The sequence below is a fragment of the Buteo buteo genome, chromosome 5 (genome assembly GCF_964188355.1).
Source record: "Buteo buteo chromosome 5, bButBut1.hap1.1, whole genome shotgun sequence".
In the NCBI taxonomy this organism is placed as follows: domain Eukaryota; kingdom Metazoa; phylum Chordata; class Aves; order Accipitriformes; family Accipitridae; genus Buteo; species Buteo buteo.
In genome coordinates, this window is record NC_134175.1 from 29,201,994 (window position 1) to 29,219,772 (window position 17,779).

At 57.0% G+C, this 17,779-nt stretch overlaps 2 protein-coding genes across 2 annotated transcripts; one reads left to right on the forward strand and one right to left on the reverse strand.

The window, feature by feature from the left end:
- Positions 1 to 5,274: 5,274 nt before the first annotated feature.
- HOXD13 (homeobox D13) lies at positions 5,275 to 7,010 on the reverse strand. The gene is made up of 2 exons (XM_075029301.1): positions 6,311 to 7,010; positions 5,275 to 5,525 (listed from the first exon to the last, which is right to left on the reverse strand). The coding sequence occupies exons 1-2, from the start codon at positions 7,008 to 7,010 to the stop codon at positions 5,275 to 5,277; spliced, it is 951 nt and encodes a 316-aa protein (XP_074885402.1).
- Positions 7,011 to 14,272: 7,262 nt separating this feature from the next.
- Positions 14,273 to 17,396, forward strand: EVX2 (even-skipped homeobox 2). The gene is made up of 3 exons (XM_075029302.1): positions 14,273 to 14,696; positions 15,850 to 16,109; positions 16,737 to 17,396. Exons 1-3 carry the CDS (start codon positions 14,273 to 14,275, stop codon positions 17,394 to 17,396), a joined length of 1,344 nt encoding a protein of 447 aa, XP_074885403.1.
- Positions 17,397 to 17,779: the final 383 nt, after the last annotated feature.

Consider the following 17,779-nt stretch of genomic DNA (forward strand, 5'->3'; position numbering starts at 1 on the left):
AATTGCGAGAAACACGATATGCATCTGCATATGCTTGCAATTAAAATCTTAATTGATCGGATATCACCAGGATCGTCGTTCTCGTACGCTAATGACTAGTGTCCTCTTAGGTCCGCACGTCTGCCCTTTTTACCTTCCATCTCCATTCCGAAGCGAAGACGAGTTTTTAAACAACGCTTCTAAAACTCAGGGTTTATTTTGTCTTTAGAATACAATCAAACAAACACCAACAATAACAACAACGGGAATAACAACAGCAACACCACGGAATTACTTGAGCAACCCGCCGAGATAAATAAATAAATAACCAGAATCGAAAAACTGCAAGAAAGAAAATGCCCGGGTGTGCTCTGCAGCAGAGAGGATGGGAGTGCAGCGGTGGGCAGAGGAGAGTCAGCCTCAGCTGGGTACCCCGCTGCTGTCTCCCAAGCTGCGTATGAGGAATTTTTCTGCCCTGACAAAGAAAATTATCCCTTACAGTGTTATTTGGGGGGGGGGGGGTGTTTATACATATTTTTACATTTTGGGGAAGATCAAACAGGAGCCCAGTTCTTCCGTTCTCTCTCCCGTTTTCCCAGTAGCACCGGCGTAAGTACGAACAAAATCCTGCCCGAGAGCATCCTCACAGGAGATTGCTCGTGTCCCGTCCCAAATCGTGCGGGTCGGGAGACGCTGTACCTCCCCCGGCGGCAAACCGAAGCCCGCCCGCCTGCTGCACCCAAAGACACCCGCAATGGGCCCGGCGGCCGGGGGTCTCGGCGAAGGAGACCCCGCCAAAGCCCGGCCGAGCTCGGCGGCGGCCGCGGGCACCGCGCTCCCGCAGCGCTGCCGGGACCGCCGCCCCATAGCCCCGCCGGAGACTTTGGAGGCCCGTCCGTCGGCCGGACCGGGCGTTTCTGTCCTCGGCCTCTTTTCCGAGAGGATCTCCCGTGGTCTGAGCGAGCCCAGCTTCAAGCAGAGCCTTAATGCCCGGCCTTCGCCACTTTCATTACCTCGGTTAAAAACTTGAACCTAGTTAACAGGTAGGGTTAATTTTTCCGTGTTATTGTCCTGTTGATCATCGTTTTAATCTTGGTTTTATTTCTACTCCGAGATCAGAGACGCTGGCCCTCTTGACATTCTCCTAATCAAATTCATCTTTCTGTTTAATGGGAAATTGGGGTAAATTCTGCAGTAATTTCATTGCCCTGGAAGAAATCTTTAAATGATTGCTCTCTCCTAGACCACACAGGACCACACAAGCACCGCTGGAGGATATTACTGACCACTGCCTTTAATTTTTATTGTTTGAGTTATGTCTACCAATTGAATCTCCCTCTTATTAGCTTACTCGCTTTCTGCTTTTTTTCTCCCCGAGAGGATGGGTAATAGTTTATTTTCATAACGGCCTTTTGCGAAAAAGCTGACCGTGATTTTCGGTTCTCGGAAGACAGAAGGAACGTTTTGTGTTCAAAGACTATATTTTCGCCCGCAATAAACACAAGGAATGGATGTGAGTTCCCAGTTACCGGAAAGAGAGGTGACACTTCAAACTAACTTTTATGAGGTTAGAGAAAACAGAGCTTTCAATTAATGCTCAACTCTTCTGTAATTGCTAATTAATACCGTGAAAAAATATGGAAAGCCAAATCTGGAGTAGCTGGAGACACTCACAGCTGCGGAAAGCGATGTTTATGTTTAAATCTGTAGGGAAAAGCACTGACAGAAACATCTTGTTCCAGGGGCGGCTGGCCGCTGCCGCGGTGCGGAGAGCCTCGGACGGACTTGGGCTGGTTTTTCCAGCCACAGCCGGCTTCTGGTTTGGGGGGCGGCGTTTTAATGCCGCGGGTGTCCCCCTGCCTCTGTCTGTACAGGAAATATCACCGCTGAGGAACAGAGCGACCCGGAGGGCTGCTTTCACACGCTCCTTTCCGCTCTTTTTTTTTTTTTTTTTTTGCTTTTAAATAGGCAACCGGATCGGCCTGAACATCAGAGCTGACCACACGCTATAATTTCACTGGCATATTCTTCCAGTTTACAGCCGAAGGTTGCTCTGCGTGTGACCGAGTGGTCTCCCTCGCCCATTTATCACTCGGAAACGCGGCTCCTGAAGCGAGCTGAAGGCTTCCCCTGCCTATGCCGGGGGTTGTCCAGGAGATGGCAGGATTGCCTCAGACATGGCTGGAAATCGCGCTGCCTGACAGGAGCCAAGCTCCATGGTAGCTGCGGGGCAGGCGGGCCGGCCGGCCGGCCTGCAATGCATCATTGTGCCACTGCGCATTTGCAGCTCACTTGGTCGAGGTACATATTAATTATCGGTAATAATGCGCGCTACATTTCAGGCGAACCACCGTGCCGTTCTCTCTAAGCACGGCCGGCCGTGTCCGGCTGCAGCCGGGGCTGCGCGGCGGCGGCCCGGCTCCGCGCCCGCGGGCGGGGAGCGCGGAGGAGCGCCGGGGCCCGGCCGGCGCCATGCGCGTCCCGGGGGGAGCCCGGACCCCGCGCACGGGGATTTTGAATAGCGCTCGTCAGTGGCCCAGCTCCGGGCGTAGAAAACTTAAAATCGGCACCGCTGGGTGGACGGGCTGACGCGCCCCGGCCCGTTGCCCCGGGCTCGCCTTCCTCCTGCCTGTAGCTGCCGCTTGCTTACTGCTTGTGCACGTTGTTACTCCGAGATTAAAAGGCGACTCCTCTCCATCTGGTACCGATTTGCCAGCCAGTTCGGGTTTCCTCCTGCCCGGGAAGGGAGCTTTGGCCGTGGCAAAGCTGCGTCTTCTGAGAGCCCGGAGACCGGCAAAGCCAAAGGTTAAGCCTGGAAGGAGGAAGGGAACAGCCCGCGACGGCTCCGCGGCCGGGAAACACAACGGCTCCGGCAGTGCCCGGCCCTCCGTCGGCGGGGAGGCTCACTGGGAGGAAAAGCTTCTCCAGAATTAGGAGGAGCGGAGTATGTGTGTGGCTGGGGGGCAGAGGGGGGAGGCAAGGGTGGGGAGAGAAGAATTTAAAACATTCAGAGAAAACAAGGCTGCGTCGGCAGAGAGGGGTCTTCCAGGTACTTCAGTGATGTGCCCCACGAGTCTCCAGAATCAAACAGAAATGCGCTTCGCCGTAAAACCTGCAACGCTCCGAAACGCACCTTTGTTCGTCCGTTCGGGGAAAATAAACGCCTCAAAAGCCCTGAGCGTTCAAGCGGAAGAGAAAGGGGAAGGAAGAAGGCGGAGGAGGCGGAAGATAACCCCCCGCTGGAGCCAGCCGGTTGCGGAGCGAACGGAGGCCGGGCCGGCCGCCCCCGCCGCCGCGGAGCCCCGCCGGGGCACCGGCAAGTGCCGGGTCGGCCTGGGAGGGGAAAACAAAGGGGCGCTGGGCAGCCCACGGCCGCCGGGCACCGGGCAGGCAGAGCCGGGGTCGGGGGAGAGGGGAGAGACGGGCTCTCCCCTGCCTCCCACCCCCGGTGTTTCAAGCCGGCAGCATTTCATCCTCCCAAAAACCCCTTCCCCAGCGGCGAGGCGCTCTCGGATACGCCTCTGCCTCCTTTAACGCGCCTCGCCTCGTATCTCCCTCTCTTTTCCCAAGAACGGCGTCCCAAAAGTGGCCCCGGGAAGCTCCCAGGCAAGCCTGGAGCCCACGAAACGCCCTGCTGCAAAAAGAAGGCGAATTTCTTCCTCTCTTTTTATATATATCGAAAAGAAATCGTTTTATTAAAGACGCTTTAGGAACAGTTTGGCAACATCGTTAACAGCTAGGAAGTTCAGCCCATATTTCCAACACAAAGTAAAAGCAGGCTTTAAGACAAGAAAAGAAAAAGATATGGTTTATGGAGAAATAGTCTTACTGTATGTCTTACCCACATACACTGGTAATCAAAGTGTTTAGAGCAATAGTACATTATAATAAATAATACTAGTTCGGAACACACACATTTTAATAATTAGACGAGGCACATTAACAGAGAGGATATCGCTTCTCTCTCCTAGTAGTTGACTAGCGTGTCTGATCACCCTGTGTATATCGTAACATGCACACTAGGTTTAAAATAATAAAAAAATCGACAAAATCCTAGCCTTTCGGCCTATATAAATTATGGCATCTTTTGAAATTCCTTATTTATTGCTTCTGTCATTAACACCCGTTTATTTTTGTAAATTAAAAGTTAGCGGTGAACTTCACTTCTCCGACCAGGAGTTTTGGTGGGTTTTTTTTTGTTTGTTTGTTTGGGTTTTGTTTTTTTTTAAGCGCCGTGGCGGGAGGAAGGAGAAGAGTCTTGTGCTTGTCCGGACAAACAGGCTAGAGCGGGCATTTTACACAAGGTCTGCGCAGGTTTATACACACCTCTGTAGCGGCAGCCTCTCCCCTGGCTGCAGGACGAGCTGACCCATCAGTCCCGCCGAAAGCGCTTCCCCGAGATGCCCCGACCTGCGCCTCCGCGGAGCGCCCAGCCGCGCAGCCCCCGCGGCCGGCAGCGCCCGCCCGGGCCCGAAGCGCCCCTTCCCGGGAACAGGCGGCTCCTTTTTCAACCGGGGAATATGAAATCCTTCCACTGAAAACGAAATCGCGGAAAAAAAACCCCGCAAAACAAAACAAAAAAACAACCAACCAAAAAAAAAAACCAAACCCAAACCCAAAACTGTCGAAGCGGGGAGCGCGGTGGGAGATGCCCGGGACTGTGCTTTGCACCCCGCAACTGCTCGGAGAGATTCTCCCTCCCTCGAAAAAGCAATTAAAAATCCGGCTGCAGACGTTACCCCTCCACGCAATTCGTAATTCTCTCCGGGTCCCGGTGGGCTCGGCGGGTTTTGGCAGCAGCCGGGTGCTGCCACGGGTCCGGACTCCGGCTTTCTTGCATTTTCCGATTGATTTTTTTTTTCACTCGGCGTGTTTTGAAGTTTACGATACCAAATCAAAACTGACACTTTTTGGCACTGGCTGCTGTTCAGAGAAAAAAAAAACAAACTACAGAAAACCCCCCAAAGAGTTAAGCATTTAAGAAAGTTATAACTGTAACCGTTCAACATATTTAAATTCGTTTATACTGGCCTAGAGGGAAGAACAGAAAATATAATTAATATTAATATTATTATTATTTTCAAAAGGAAGAAACAGAACTATAATTCAAGATTTGTCAGCACTCCCTTCCACTGAGAGAAAAACGCTGACTTTCATGGAAAACAATTCCCGCAATTTCGCCGCCGCTGGAAGGAGAAAAAAAAATTTAAATATATTTTCAATGAAGTCTTTCCAAAAGTCTTTAGCTGGTCGTAAATTGAGTTTATATATCCATCACTGTCCGCAACTAATAGATCAAGATACATTGTCTTTCAGTTTGGAGACTATTTTCTTATCCTTCACCCTCCTGTTCTGAAACCAAATGGTAACTTGTCTCTCAGACAGGTTTGTGGCTGCGGATATCCTTCGCCTCTTGTCCTTGTTAATGAACTTGTTAATGGCATATTCATTCTCGAGTTCTTTAAGCTGCAGTTTTGTGTACGGCACTCGCTTCTTTCTCCCACGCCGGTAGACACACATATCGGGCTGGTTTAGTGCAACGTCCCCTATTGTAAAAGACATTATGTGAAAAATTAGAATTTTATTACAGGCGTTTAAAGCTTAACCGATACTTGTTGGGCACTGGTTTTCACGGGCAAATAAATAATGCCGGGTTGTTTACAGTTTATTATTATTTACACCGCCACATTATTTGCACGTTAGTAAAGCACCAAAACCTTGATGGACTGTCATCACTTTTCAGGCATGCATCGCTAGCGAGCACGCAGGACGGCGGGGGCATTGGCTGGGGTGCCGAGAGCAGGTCGGTGCTGGCAGCGCACACACAGAAATCGCTTTGGTGTGTGTTTCCCCGGGTTTGTTTGCATGTGGTTTGTGCCTCTGTGCCCTCGCTACTCCCAGCCTCTTAAGTGCTCTGGGGCCGGGTCAATCGCCGGCCGGAGAGGCAGACGAGCGCAAGCCTTCGAGCCGTCCTCCTGCAAACTGCGAACGCGAATACAAACCCGGCCGCCGAGGGAAGCAGCAGGAGAAGGAGCCGCGGCCGCCCCGGCGCCCGCGGGACAGGGGATCCGGGGCCGTGGCGGGGGGGGCCCTGGGGTCTGTCCCGCGGGGTGGAAAGCAGAGGGTGAGGTTTCCTCGGGGGTAGGGGCGGGGGGGGGGGGAAGGAAAAAGGAAAATCCACCGCCCCCCCTCTCTCTCCGCTCTGTGCGTGTCTGTGCAGCGTGTCCACCTCGGCAGGCCGCCCCTGCAGCCCGGGGGGCGGGGGAGGGGACGGGCAGGCGGAGGAGGCGCGGGGGGGGTTCAGCTCAGACCATTTCTCTCCCTCTCGTACCTGGAAAGGACGATTTCCAAAAGTGTGAGCTCTGTGTCTGATCTTTGGCACAGTAAACCTGACTATTCCAGCCATTAGCCAGAGTCCAAGACTGATAGCCCTCCATTGATATGTATGTTTCGTGTCTCGGTTCCCCAGAGCCAAACGTTGAGACCATGTCTATGTACCCAGGAACGTGCTGGTAGGGGGTTGTATAGCCCTGGTAGAAGGACACTTCCTTCGCCCTGGAGGAGACTTCATTGGCGGGGACACTCGTGCTGGTCAGACTGGAGACGTCCATGTACTTTTCCACGGGAAAGCCGCCAATGGAGGCATGGGGGGGAGACTTCAGGGCGTTTTGCTGGATCCCAACCCCGTGGGACATCCTGCAGCTATAGTATCCATTGCCAAAGTGATACCCATAGCCGAGCGCGGGGGCGGTGGCCGGCGCGGCGGAGCCCGGGCAGTCCTTGGCCGGGGGGTCGGGCCTCGCCGCCGCCCCCGAGCGCTCCCCTCCGCCGGCGTAGGCGAACCCCGAGGCGGCGGCGGCGGCAGCGGCGGCGGCGGCCGCTCGGCCCGTGTGCGCCGCCCCGAAAACGGGCGAGGAGAGAAAATTACGGCACTGCCCGGGGGCTCCGCCGCCGCCGCCGCCGCCGCCGCTGCTGTCGCCGCGCAGTCCGTCCATCTCCCAGCTCGCTGCTTTGCTCATGGCCTTGCACATCGCGGGCGGCGGCGGCGGCGGCTCGGTCCCCGGCCGGGCATGATGCAAACGGTTATTTGCCTCCAACAGGTTGGATCCTGGCGGTACGTTTATAAAAACGAAGTCCAGGTTGGGAGGGGGGACGGGGGTGGGGGCGGCCGGCTCCAGATTAGTTTGCCGCAGGCCGGGGGGCTGCTCATAGGCTGCCGTCGAAACATGTGACCCTCCCGCTGCCCGCACTGCCCCTTTCGCCTCGCAGCCCCCCGGTCCGCACCGACGGCGCGCCCCCCCCCTCCCTCCCTTCCCACCCCCGCCCCGCCGCCGCGCTCCCGCCCCGCCGCGGCCCTGGCGCTGGGGAGGGGTTGGGCGGGGGGGGGAAAGGGGGGCGACGGTGATGCCCCTCCGGGCCAGCCTCGCCCCCGCCGCTTTCATCCCCCCCCCCGCTCCTGCCCGCGGCTTCAAAAGGGCCAGCGGAGGACCCTTGGTCCTCCGCTGGCCCTTTTGAAGCCGCGGGCAGAGGCTCTTTTTTTGAAGCCGCGGGCAGGGGTCTGACCGGATCCCCGGCGAGACCTTCCCCAGCTCATTGTTGCTCCTGCGGCAGGGAGAAAAAACCCGACACGGTCTTTGTGTGCCATCCTCCCCACCTCCCTCCTGCCCGGCGGTGTACGGAGTGGAAGGGCTTTGTTATAGGGGAGAAGGGGTCCCCTGGCTCCACGGAGCTCTCGGCCCGTGGGAGACCCCCCCTTCAGCCCCCAGATATTGCTACCAGCCAGGAAATGGCACCGGGGCTGTAGGCAGCGCAAGATGCTAAACCTGGCACTCATTAGACGTGGCTTTTTTCCCCTTGCAGTGTCAGTTCATGTCGTGGTAAGGCAGCCTAGTTAAAACGCGGCGTTTGCTTATGCTGACGGCTGTTCTGGGGGTGACTTCCCAAAACTATGGCAAATCCTTCTGTCGTCTCTCTCGACTCTCCCGCTGAGCCGGGATGGAAATCGCAGGAGCGCGAAGAGCTGGAAATGGAGAAAGCTCCGAAGACGTGTCCCAGCCCCAACCCCAGCCCCAGCCCCTCTGGGCCGGCTCCTGGCGCTCCACGGTTGTGTATTGCAGACACTTAACCCTCTCTCGGGCGTGGAGGGCAACAAGTTGCGGCAGCTCCGCGGGGAAAGGCAGGGCATCTCCGCGCCCGCTGAAAAGCACATAGCTGGGGCCGTGTTTACTGTCCCAGCGGAGGCTCAGGCGCAGGAGAGAAGAGAGGGAGCCGCCGTGGAGGTGAAACTCGGTGCTGAAGGGGTTGGAGGTGGCCTTGCTGAGCAGCCCGGGCAGGCGGTCGCGGGCCCCGCCCGGGCTGCTGGGCTACCACGGGCGCGGAGGGGCCGAGCGGGAGCGCGGCAGGTCGCGCAGCAGCCGCCCCTGCGCAGCCCTGCTTCGTAGCCGCTCTAATAATCGTCGGCAGTTTCTGGAAGCGGGGTGAGAAATGACAAACGGGTGCCAGCAATCGCAGCAACAACCGGATGGCAAGCACGAGTTCACGTTCATTAGTTCTAACCACTTAATTGCTATTAATCTTTCATAATCAGCTAAGAAGTGAGTCGGACGTGATTACATGTTTCACTCGGTTGTAAGTCGAATCAGTATTTACTCTCAGGACATGAAACCCTACATAATTAGGAGGACGCTTTGTCGAGGCACGAATTTCTCATCCTTTTATGACCCTGCCCGCAGCTTTCTAGTGACAACATTGCTAACACACCGAAATCCCGAGAAACGAGAGACTTTATTTCTCCGGACACCTTTCCATTTGTATTCCCATCTCCCGTTGTGTTTCCTCTGGCAAGAAATGCGGTGAAATTTTCTCTCTCGCCACGACATTTTAAATAAGGCTGCCGAAAGAAAGGAGCACCTAAAGCACAGGGTTTCGGAGCTTTTTGAGCTGTGTTACATCAAAGCAAACCACCGTGCAGCCGCAGCGACGCCCGCAGAGGACCTCAGCCCTGCCGAGACCTCTGCGCCAGCGAGAGCCCCTCGATGTCCCAGAAAACTGCGTCTTTGGGCGGGTTTATGGCCAACAACTTCCATTCTATAATGAGCCGTTTTGTGGAGGGTGTAGAAAAGAGCACTGCCTTGCACGGCAGGATATTATGCACACGAATAATAAAAAAAAAATGAGCTCATGAGCCAAGGTCGGATCTCTGAGATCATCCACCCAGTTTACAAGTGGCAGGACGCGTCCCGCACCCCTGGTCCCGGGGGCCATGCAGGGCTCCGTGCTCCGGCCCCGGCCCCAGCCCGCAGCAGCCCGCCGCCTCCCCTGCCCGGGAAGGACCGTCCCCATTGCGACTTCTGTCCGAGGCAGGCAGGGCGACGTGCCGCCCTTGCCGGGCCTCTGCCTGCGGGACAGTCCTTGCCTTCCCCCGGCAGCGGCTCCGCGGGTGCCCAGCGCCCCGCGGAGCCGCATTGCATTTTCCATTGACACATTGCACGGGAATCTGCACACGAGCTAGATAGCATTGCTGCAGAAAGTGACTGTGTTCTCCCCCGCAAAAAAAAAGTCTTCCCCCCCCCCCCGAAATTATCTCATTTCCTTAAATACATTTGACATGATTTAACACAGTTAGGACTCCACTCAAGCTTTTAGCACAGGCTTTTAGTATTTGCTGTCTGTCCTCCGCCTGGTGTCTCCCAGGAAAAAAAACTCAGGTTTTTCATCACCTCCCTCGCCAGAATTCGCCGATGGTAACTGTGTCTTTAGGTAGTTGCTTCTCTTGTAGTGTTTGCTGTAAAAAAAAAAAAAGTCTGCCAGGACAAAGGGAGAACACAAAGGAAGAGAAAAACAATCGATTTATACTTCCCTCAAACCTTCCCCCATGCCCACTGCCTTCTGTTGTTACCTTTTAACTTGCGTGGACTTTTAATAGCTAAACAGAACAGAAGAGCTTTCATTTTCCCCTACCTCTTTAAAAAAAAAAAAGCCAGTTACGAAAATGAAAATATTTAACAGCAAGGGAAAATTGTTAAACTATTTTTTCCCTCCAGATCCGTGCCACAGCTGCTCATCTCCTTATTTACTTCAGCCTTAAAAAATCCTTTTCGAGCCGGAGAAAGTTTTCTCGGGACTCCCTGCGTGGCCTCGGTGCCGCGCTTAGGGGCGGCTGAGCACTGCGGGCATTGAACTTGAGCTCTCGGGTCACGGGCGGGTGCTGGCCGCTCCCTGACTCCCACCGCCGCCGCTCTGAAGCAGCGCGGGGACCTCGGGGACCCTGACCCGGGACGAGCCCGCCGACCTGCCGCAGCTGCGACCTAAAATGGAACATCGGCCGAGCAGCTTTGCGACCGGCGTAACGCTTTATCGTCTAAGCTAAAACCCGTTTGTGTGCAAGGGCAGCCCCAGAAGACGTCACGTAATGATTAACCTCGCGAAGCGAGCGCCCGCGGGATCTCAGCCTGGGTAGCGTGGGCAGGGACGGTGCTGCAGGCCCCGCGTGACCCGGGGACACGCGGGGTTCGAGTCCTTCACCGCTCTCGGGTGACGTTTCACGGAGATTCAGGACCGAACCCGCCGGCAGACGCACCGAGACCGGCCCTATGCTTATGTGACGGCCTGAGGCGGAGGGGAGAGTCGGGGCAGAGCGGGAGCGCGGTGCGTGCCGAGACACGCGAGGCAGCCGCTGCGCGGGCGCGGAGCCGCGCTGCCAAGCGGCCTCCGGCGGGCAGCACCGGCGGGCAGCGCCCGCGGCCCCGCCGCGCCGCGCCGTGCCGTGCCGGCGGAGCGCCGCCAGGTGGCGCCGCCGCGCCCTCCGCCGGCGATGCCGCGGGCCCTGTGCGGCCCCCCGCGCCCCGCAGCGCAGGGTCCCTGGGGGCAGCCTCCGCTCCCCCAGCGCCCGCCGGCGCCCCGCGGCCCCCGGGACCAGCGCACCGCCGCCTGCTTCCGCCCCGCGGGCCGCGTCCCGCAGACCTGGCGCTGCCGCGGGCAGCCCGCCGGCGCTGCGCGCCGCCCCGGGCCCCTGTTGGCAGCCTGTCCCGGGGGGGAAGGAGGAAGCCGATATTCCTGTCGGTCTTCCCGAGCGCGCTCAGAGTGGTGAAAAGCTGGCCGAGACGTTGTTTGGCTGATTCAATACGAACTTCAGTTCAATTAAGTTGTGTGACCTCTTTTTCCCGGGTAAGAGTTAATAAACGAGCACTGAAATACTCTTTGATGCCTCGAGTAATAACTTTAAAGGTAAAAATGAAAAGGAGTTTGGCAATGGGCCTAAGCAGCTATCTAAACTTACAAGAACAACTGAGTAAACAGCGTCTAACAAAACCTCGCATATTTCGGCCGCCTCTGTAACTTCCTCCCCCTTTGCCCACTAATGTCACTCTAATGCCGGAGGTTCTTTAGGCTGAGCTGTTGGGTTTGAAGAGCTATAAACATATGCCGAAAGATTTTTAGGCTGTGCTATTGTTTTGGGGGAAAAAAAAAAAAAAAAAGAAAAAGGAAAGAACCCAACCCAAACCAATGGATAAACATCAATACAGTAAATGCATCTAGTTTGCTGGGAGTATAAATATCAGATGACTAGTTTATTAGTGGCTTGACGGTTTGGGGTGAACTGATTAACTGCATGGCGGGGAACGGGTTTGTTACCTCACATCTACTTAGTGGTAGATTATGAACGTCTTTTATAACACGTTATTTCCCTTGCATCTGAGTGTAGCTACATATTAAGATACGTTGTACATAACCTAAGGTATCAGTATTATTTAAAAGGTGCAAAATATAACATAACACTAATAAAGATCACTCACAGCCGCACTTGCATGTGACCTGGTTTTTTCTCACGTCAGGGCTTTACATGTAGTCTTTTCCACCGGCTCCGAACAGCATAAAAAACGTTCGCCCCTTTTTAGTGGTGCAGTAACATTTCTGGAGTCTCGGGCTGTGCCGGCTTTGGTTGTGTGCGCACACGAGAGCCTCGGAGATGTGATATCTCGGCTGCGGTTTCCGAACGAGACGGGGGTAAGATGCTCGCCCCGTTACAGCCTTTAAGAAAACAGACGAGGGCGCCAAACGACAGCAATAAACCCTGCCGCAGGCTTCCGCTCCGCCTCCCGCCCCGCCGGGCCCGGCTGCCGGGGCCGCCGCCGGCCCGGCCCGGCGGGGCGGGGGAAGCGGGGGCTCCGGCACCCCGGCAGCGGGCAGAGCCGAGCTGGGGTGTAGCAGCGGGGACACCCTCCGTCCCGCCGGGAGGGCAGCGGGGGCCCTTTGGGGGTGTGTGTGTGGGGTGTCGTTTGCGGGCTCTACCCGCCGCCCCGCGGCTTGCGCCCCGCTCCGCCTCGTCCCGCTCCGCCGCCGCGCCCGCGGGCAAGGAAAAGTTGATATTTACTTTTGTCTGGGTTTGGGGCTGTAAAACGCAGGACACCACACTGCAGTCTAAATTCACATTTCAAAGCGTTGACATAAAACGCCCATTAATGGAAGGCTGGATTTTGCAAACAACGCCTAGAATGTTTCCTAAATATTTGGTGGAATGTTTAGGGAGACTTTAACACGTTATTAAAAAAAAATCTGTCAAGTATCCCATTTTCGAGCTATGAATCATGCGCGAGAGCACGAGAACTTAGGAGATGTGTGTGACTAACATTAGCAGGAACAGCTCTCCTCGCAAAAAATCAAACCCGCGTTTAATCCCAGGAAACATTGGGGTGTTTCTCCGGGCGATGAAGCTCAGATTCCCGGGATCTAAATGCTAGATGATGCGGGTGAAAAAAACCCACGGCGAGAATAAAGGCTGGGCAGCTCTCGAAGCGCACTCCAGAGATGCTAACGGCAAAGGATTTATCTTCGTTTAAATGGTTGCCATCAGCGTCATTATTACTAGCAAAGTTATCACTGAAGGGAGACTTTCCGACTGTGGCGGCTGCCGAGCGCGGCAGCCCCTGTCCCCTGCAGCGCGGCGAGGCTGCGCCCCGCGGCACCCGGCCAAGAGCGGAGGGATGAGCTAACTGAGCCACAGGTAACTTCGGAGAGAGGGTGCTCGAGGTGATGTCTCTGCTAGCTCGAAGCCTGTAGGCAATACCTCCCCACACCCCCCCGTCACTTACTTCTATGAGTATTTTTTAATTTTTAAATGCGCGGACTTTATTGGCGGTGGGGAGGGAAGAAGCAGAGGGCTGGAGAGAAACCTGCCGGGAGGACGAAACGGCACGGCCGCTGAGTGTTTTAAATCACCAATGCGTTGAACGTCCTTCGGTTATTTCCCCCCCTATCGTACCGTGCCACAGCCAGTATTGTTCCAGAGGGGAGAAAAATCGCAGGCTAGCTTCGTCGATAAGCAGGATTATAGAAAGTAAAAAGGAGATCTTATTTAAGGACGCAACGAAGACAAATATGTCAGAATGCTAATGTATTAGATTACAGTAAGTGTTTTAATTTCCAGGCGACTGCTGTAGGCGCACTCGAATCGGTGCGTGCCGGCAGCAGCGGTCTTATAAAGTCTGGGCATAAGGTTCGCGCGTGTGAGGGGGTGCGTGGGGGTGTCAGTGTAAATTCCTAAATAAAAGTATTAATGTGGTCTGGAAATGGGAGGGAAAAGTAGAGAGATTTCAGCGGCAGGAGGTTCTCGGTCCTCTGGTCCTCTTCCAGCATTTCCTCGCCTTGCGATCTAAAATCCGCCTCAGAAATAATAATAAAGAAAAGGATTATCTAACATTTAGCGTGTAGTTCTGTCCGAGGACAAATGAGAAAGAAGCTGCATCATTAGGACCTAAAAGGCAACAAAACAAAAATCAGAGCATAATGATGCACCTAAATGAAGGGGGAAATGTTGCACAGCTCATTTTATTAATCAGACTGTCAATTCCACCCCAGAGGCCAAACCCCAGAGCAATTCAAGCAAGATCTGATCAAGCTAAGGACAAGAGCTTTACTCCTCACTTCTTGTCTTTCTTTCTTTCCACCTGGATATATTTGTCTGCTCTGAAGCCGCCTTCATTATCCACTGACAGGAGCTTGTATTTATTTGCTTATAAACCTGTTACAATAAATGATTATTCGAACAGCGTCATTCGTACCTTAATGACGAGCACCACTTTTTGATGAATGACATTTCGGGCTAGAAAGGATGTATGGGTCATTTTGACCAGTCATTCCCTCGCTTTGGCATCCCACAATTTTTACGCCTCCCTCAAAAAGAGATAATAATATTTAGAGACACTTGCCGGGCTGAATGTGAATTAGCCCCTGCTGCAGCTCATCATTAGTACAGGACCAGCCCTGCAACTTTGACATTTTTTATAAAGCTGAGATGATGGAAAGAATAAGAAAAGAGATGATCCTGATGGAGAGAGGGCTGCACAGCCCTACAGCTGGCAAAAGGCTCTCGAATTTGTCAGACTCAGCTGGAAATGCGGTGCTGGAGGCCCTTGAAAATTCTCCGCACAGTGGTCGCCTCAGCCCGAGACTGACTGCCGCCTCCCTGCACAGCGCTATAGGGGACATCTCCGCCAAAGGCAAATTTGAAATAGACACTTTATTCAATCTTCAGCATCCGAGCAGTGAAAGCACCGTCTCCTCCGAAATCCCGCCGTCGGAAAGCAGGAAGAAAATCACCCTTTATTCCGAAGTTGCTCAAGAGGCAGATATGAACAGTGATGTGGAGGTGGGCTGCTCCGCGCTCCGCTCCCCAGCCAGCCTGACTTCCTCCCAGCTGAAGGAAAACAGTAACAAAGGTAACTCTTCCTTTATCGTCTCCATCTAAGCCCCGCACTTTGCCAGCCGGCTTTAAAAACCAAAGCAAACCCACCGCCACCGCCAAAGTTGCTCGCCTCTGCACCGGCGCTCTCTCTTCTGCGAAGACAGAGCTCCAGGCTGTAAAATATTATTGCAATTAGTGCGCTACCCCGATAGCCGAGCCACACTGCCCGGGCAGCCCCTGTGCGGGTGCGTGCGTGTGTGTGTGCATGCCCCGATCCATTGGTATGTAGATATATATCCAGAATATAGGTGGGCACAAATATCCACCCACCCATATTCAGGGAATTCTTTCTCCTTATTTTTCCTCGCGCTCTCGGAGCTCTCGGCGTCTCTCCAGCTGTATAGATGTGGATAGACATACACAGGTTAAAGCGGAGGGAGAGAGGAGCGCGAGGAAACTGCCCATAGCTGTCTGTGTGTGTCCTTCCCTGTGTACATGCAACGTGCCGTCTGTGTCCACCTCGGGGTAATTGGGCATTGTTCACTTTTCCTTTGCTTGTAACAGGGGGTTTGAAACGGCCTCCTCTCCTTCCCCGTGCTTTGCGGGGCACGGTGATGGACGGTGGTTGTTATTATTGCTGTAATTGGGGAGGGGGAGCCAGGTGAGCGATGGATTTCCTCGGGGCCACAGTGCATGCCTTTTTTGTCAAATGTGCCAGAGAAAGGAAGGGATCCTCGACGTAACGCCGGAGGAAAAAAAAAAAATTGGCTTTTATGGCTGCTCTTATTCCGCACGTCTCAAACGAAAATGAGAACCGCGGTCGGCAGGGAAAAGGCAAGCGCGGAGCCCGGGCTCCCCGCAGCCTGGCGGAGCCGCACCGAGCCCCGGCCCGCACCCCGGCCCGCTCTCCCCGGGGCTCGGCTGCCCCGCAGCCACCAAACCAACCCGCTCCATGTGCTGAGAATAACGCGGTTATGAAGTGACTCAAAAAAAGAAAAAAACAAACCAACCCCCAACCCCAAACCACCCCAGACCCAACAGTATCGATTCCGTTAGCAGCAGCGATTTGTAAAGATGACAGCTGGCCTTAAGAACCGGCGCGCAGGGCCCGGCCCGGCCCGGCCGGGCGGGTTGAGGTGGGGGGCCGCCCCGCCGCCCGCTCTCACCGCCGTGCGCTCGCCCCGCAGGCTACGCGGAGAGCAGCCCGGCGCCCAGCACCCCCGCCGCCGCCGCCGCCGCCCCCGCCGCCGGCATCGGCAGCCTGCACAGCGGCGGGGCCCTGGGCGGCTCGGCGGCGGGGGCCGACCAGGTGCGCCGGTACCGCACCGCCTTCACCCGCGAGCAGATCGCCCGCCTGGAGAAGGAGTTTTACCGGGAGAACTACGTGTCGCGGCCCCGGCGCTGCGAGCTGGCCGCCGCCCTCAACCTCCCCGAGACCACCATCAAGGTACGCCGCCCCCCGCGCCCCGCCGAGCCGCCGCCGCCCCGGCGCAGCCCCGCCGTGCCCGGCTCCCCCGGGCCGGCTGCCGGCTTGGCTCTTCGGTCGAAGGGCTGGCCGGGCCCTCAGCTCTCTGATCGGCCCCTGTGCCCGTTTGCTTCTCCCCACCGAAAACTTTTCCTCTCCTTTTTAAAAAACTATTGTTATTGCCATTTATTTTCCTCATCGGGTTTTGTCGCGTTAGCGTGTTTCCCAAAGGGAAGAGGGGAGAGAAAATAAAGGCAGCTCTGTAAAACGCGCGGGGATGAGCGCAGCGATACCGTAAAGTCACAGTCCTGCCCGGGGCGGCGGGAGGTGGAGGGGGGAGGCAGGGGCCGACTCGAAGGGAGAACGTTTATTCAGATCGAAGGGGTCCCACCCGGGGCCGGGGGGCCGGTGCCCACCGCTCCCCTCGGGCAAGGTCACAGGCGGTTGCTCCGGGCGGGAGAGGGGTCGCCTACGCGCCAGGGGCGGCCGAGGCGTAGCCGCGGGCCGCGCCGCCTTGGCGAAGGGTGTCGGTGGGTGTCCGCCGCGGCCGGCGGCGGGGCGCGGAGCGGAGCGGAGCTGAGGCCGCGCTGTGCTTGTCTCCCCGCGCAGGTGTGGTTCCAGAACCGGCGGATGAAGGACAAGCGGCAGCGCCTGGCCATGTCCTGGCCCCACCCGGCCGACCCCAGCTTCTACACCTACATGATGACCCACGCGGCGGCCACGGGCAGCCTGCCCTACCCCTTCCACTCCCACGTCCCGCTCCACTACTACCCGCACGTCGGGGTCACCGCCGCCGCCGCCGCCGCCGCCGCCTCGGGGGCCGCCGCCGCGCCCTTCGCCACCTCCATCCGCCCGCTGGACACCTTCCGCGCCCTCTCGCACCCCTACTCCCGCCCGGAGCTGCTCTGCAGCTTCCGACACCCCGGCCTCTACCAGGCGCCGGCCGCCGCCGCCGCCGGCCTCAACAGCAGCGCGGCCGCCTCGGCGGCGGCGGCGGCGGCGGCGGCCGCGGCGGCGGCGGCGGGCTCGGGGCCGCCGGGGGGCTCGGCGCCCTGCTCCTGCCTCAGCTGCCACAGCAGCCAGACGGCGGCGGCGGCGGCGGCGGCGGCCTCGGCGCTGGGCTCGCGGGGCGCGGCCGCCGCCGACTTCCCCTGCACGGCGGCGGGGCAGCGCTCCGAGAGCGGCTTCCTGCCCTACTCGGCCGCCGTGCTCAGCAAGGCCGCCGTCGCCTCGCCGGACCAGCGGGAGGAGGCGCCGCTCACCAGATAACTACCCCGGCCCGGGCCCGGGGGCGGGGGGCGTTTTGTAGGGGGGGTGGGGGCGGGGGGGGCCGGGCCGGGGGGCGCCCCCGGGCTCGGCCCGAAAGTTCCGTCTATTTTTGTATCGCTGACCGCCCCGCCGCCGAGGGGCGCGGGGCCCGGCGGGAGGGCGCCCCGCGGCGCTTGCGCCCCCGCGGAGGCGGCCCCGCCGCGGGCGCTGCCCCGCGCTGCCCGGCGCCGGGCTCGGCGGGGCTGCGGGCGGCCGGGCTGGCGGGTGCGGGGAGGGGGAGCCGGCGGGAGGGAATGCGTTTCTGGCGCTTTTTTTTTTTTAATTATTATTATTATTATTATTATTATTTCGGTTTGAGTTCGACTAAATGGGAAATGTCTCGC

Coding starts and splice junctions, on each gene's coding strand:
- HOXD13 (XM_075029301.1), bottom strand. CDS start 7,010: ATGTGCAAGGCCATGAGCAAAGCAGCGAGCTGGGAGATGGACGGACTG. Junction 5,526..6,310: donor TTGGAAATCGTCCTTTCCAG/GTACGAGAGGGA, acceptor CTTTTACAATAG/GGGACGTTGCACTAAACCAG.
- EVX2 (XM_075029302.1), top strand. CDS start 14,273: ATGATGGAAAGAATAAGAAAAGAGATGATCCTGATGGAGAGAGGGCTG. Junction 14,697..15,849: donor GAAGGAAAACAGTAACAAAG/GTAACTCTTCCT, acceptor CTCGCCCCGCAG/GCTACGCGGAGAGCAGCCCG. Junction 16,110..16,736: donor TCCCCGAGACCACCATCAAG/GTACGCCGCCCC, acceptor CTCCCCGCGCAG/GTGTGGTTCCAGAACCGGCG.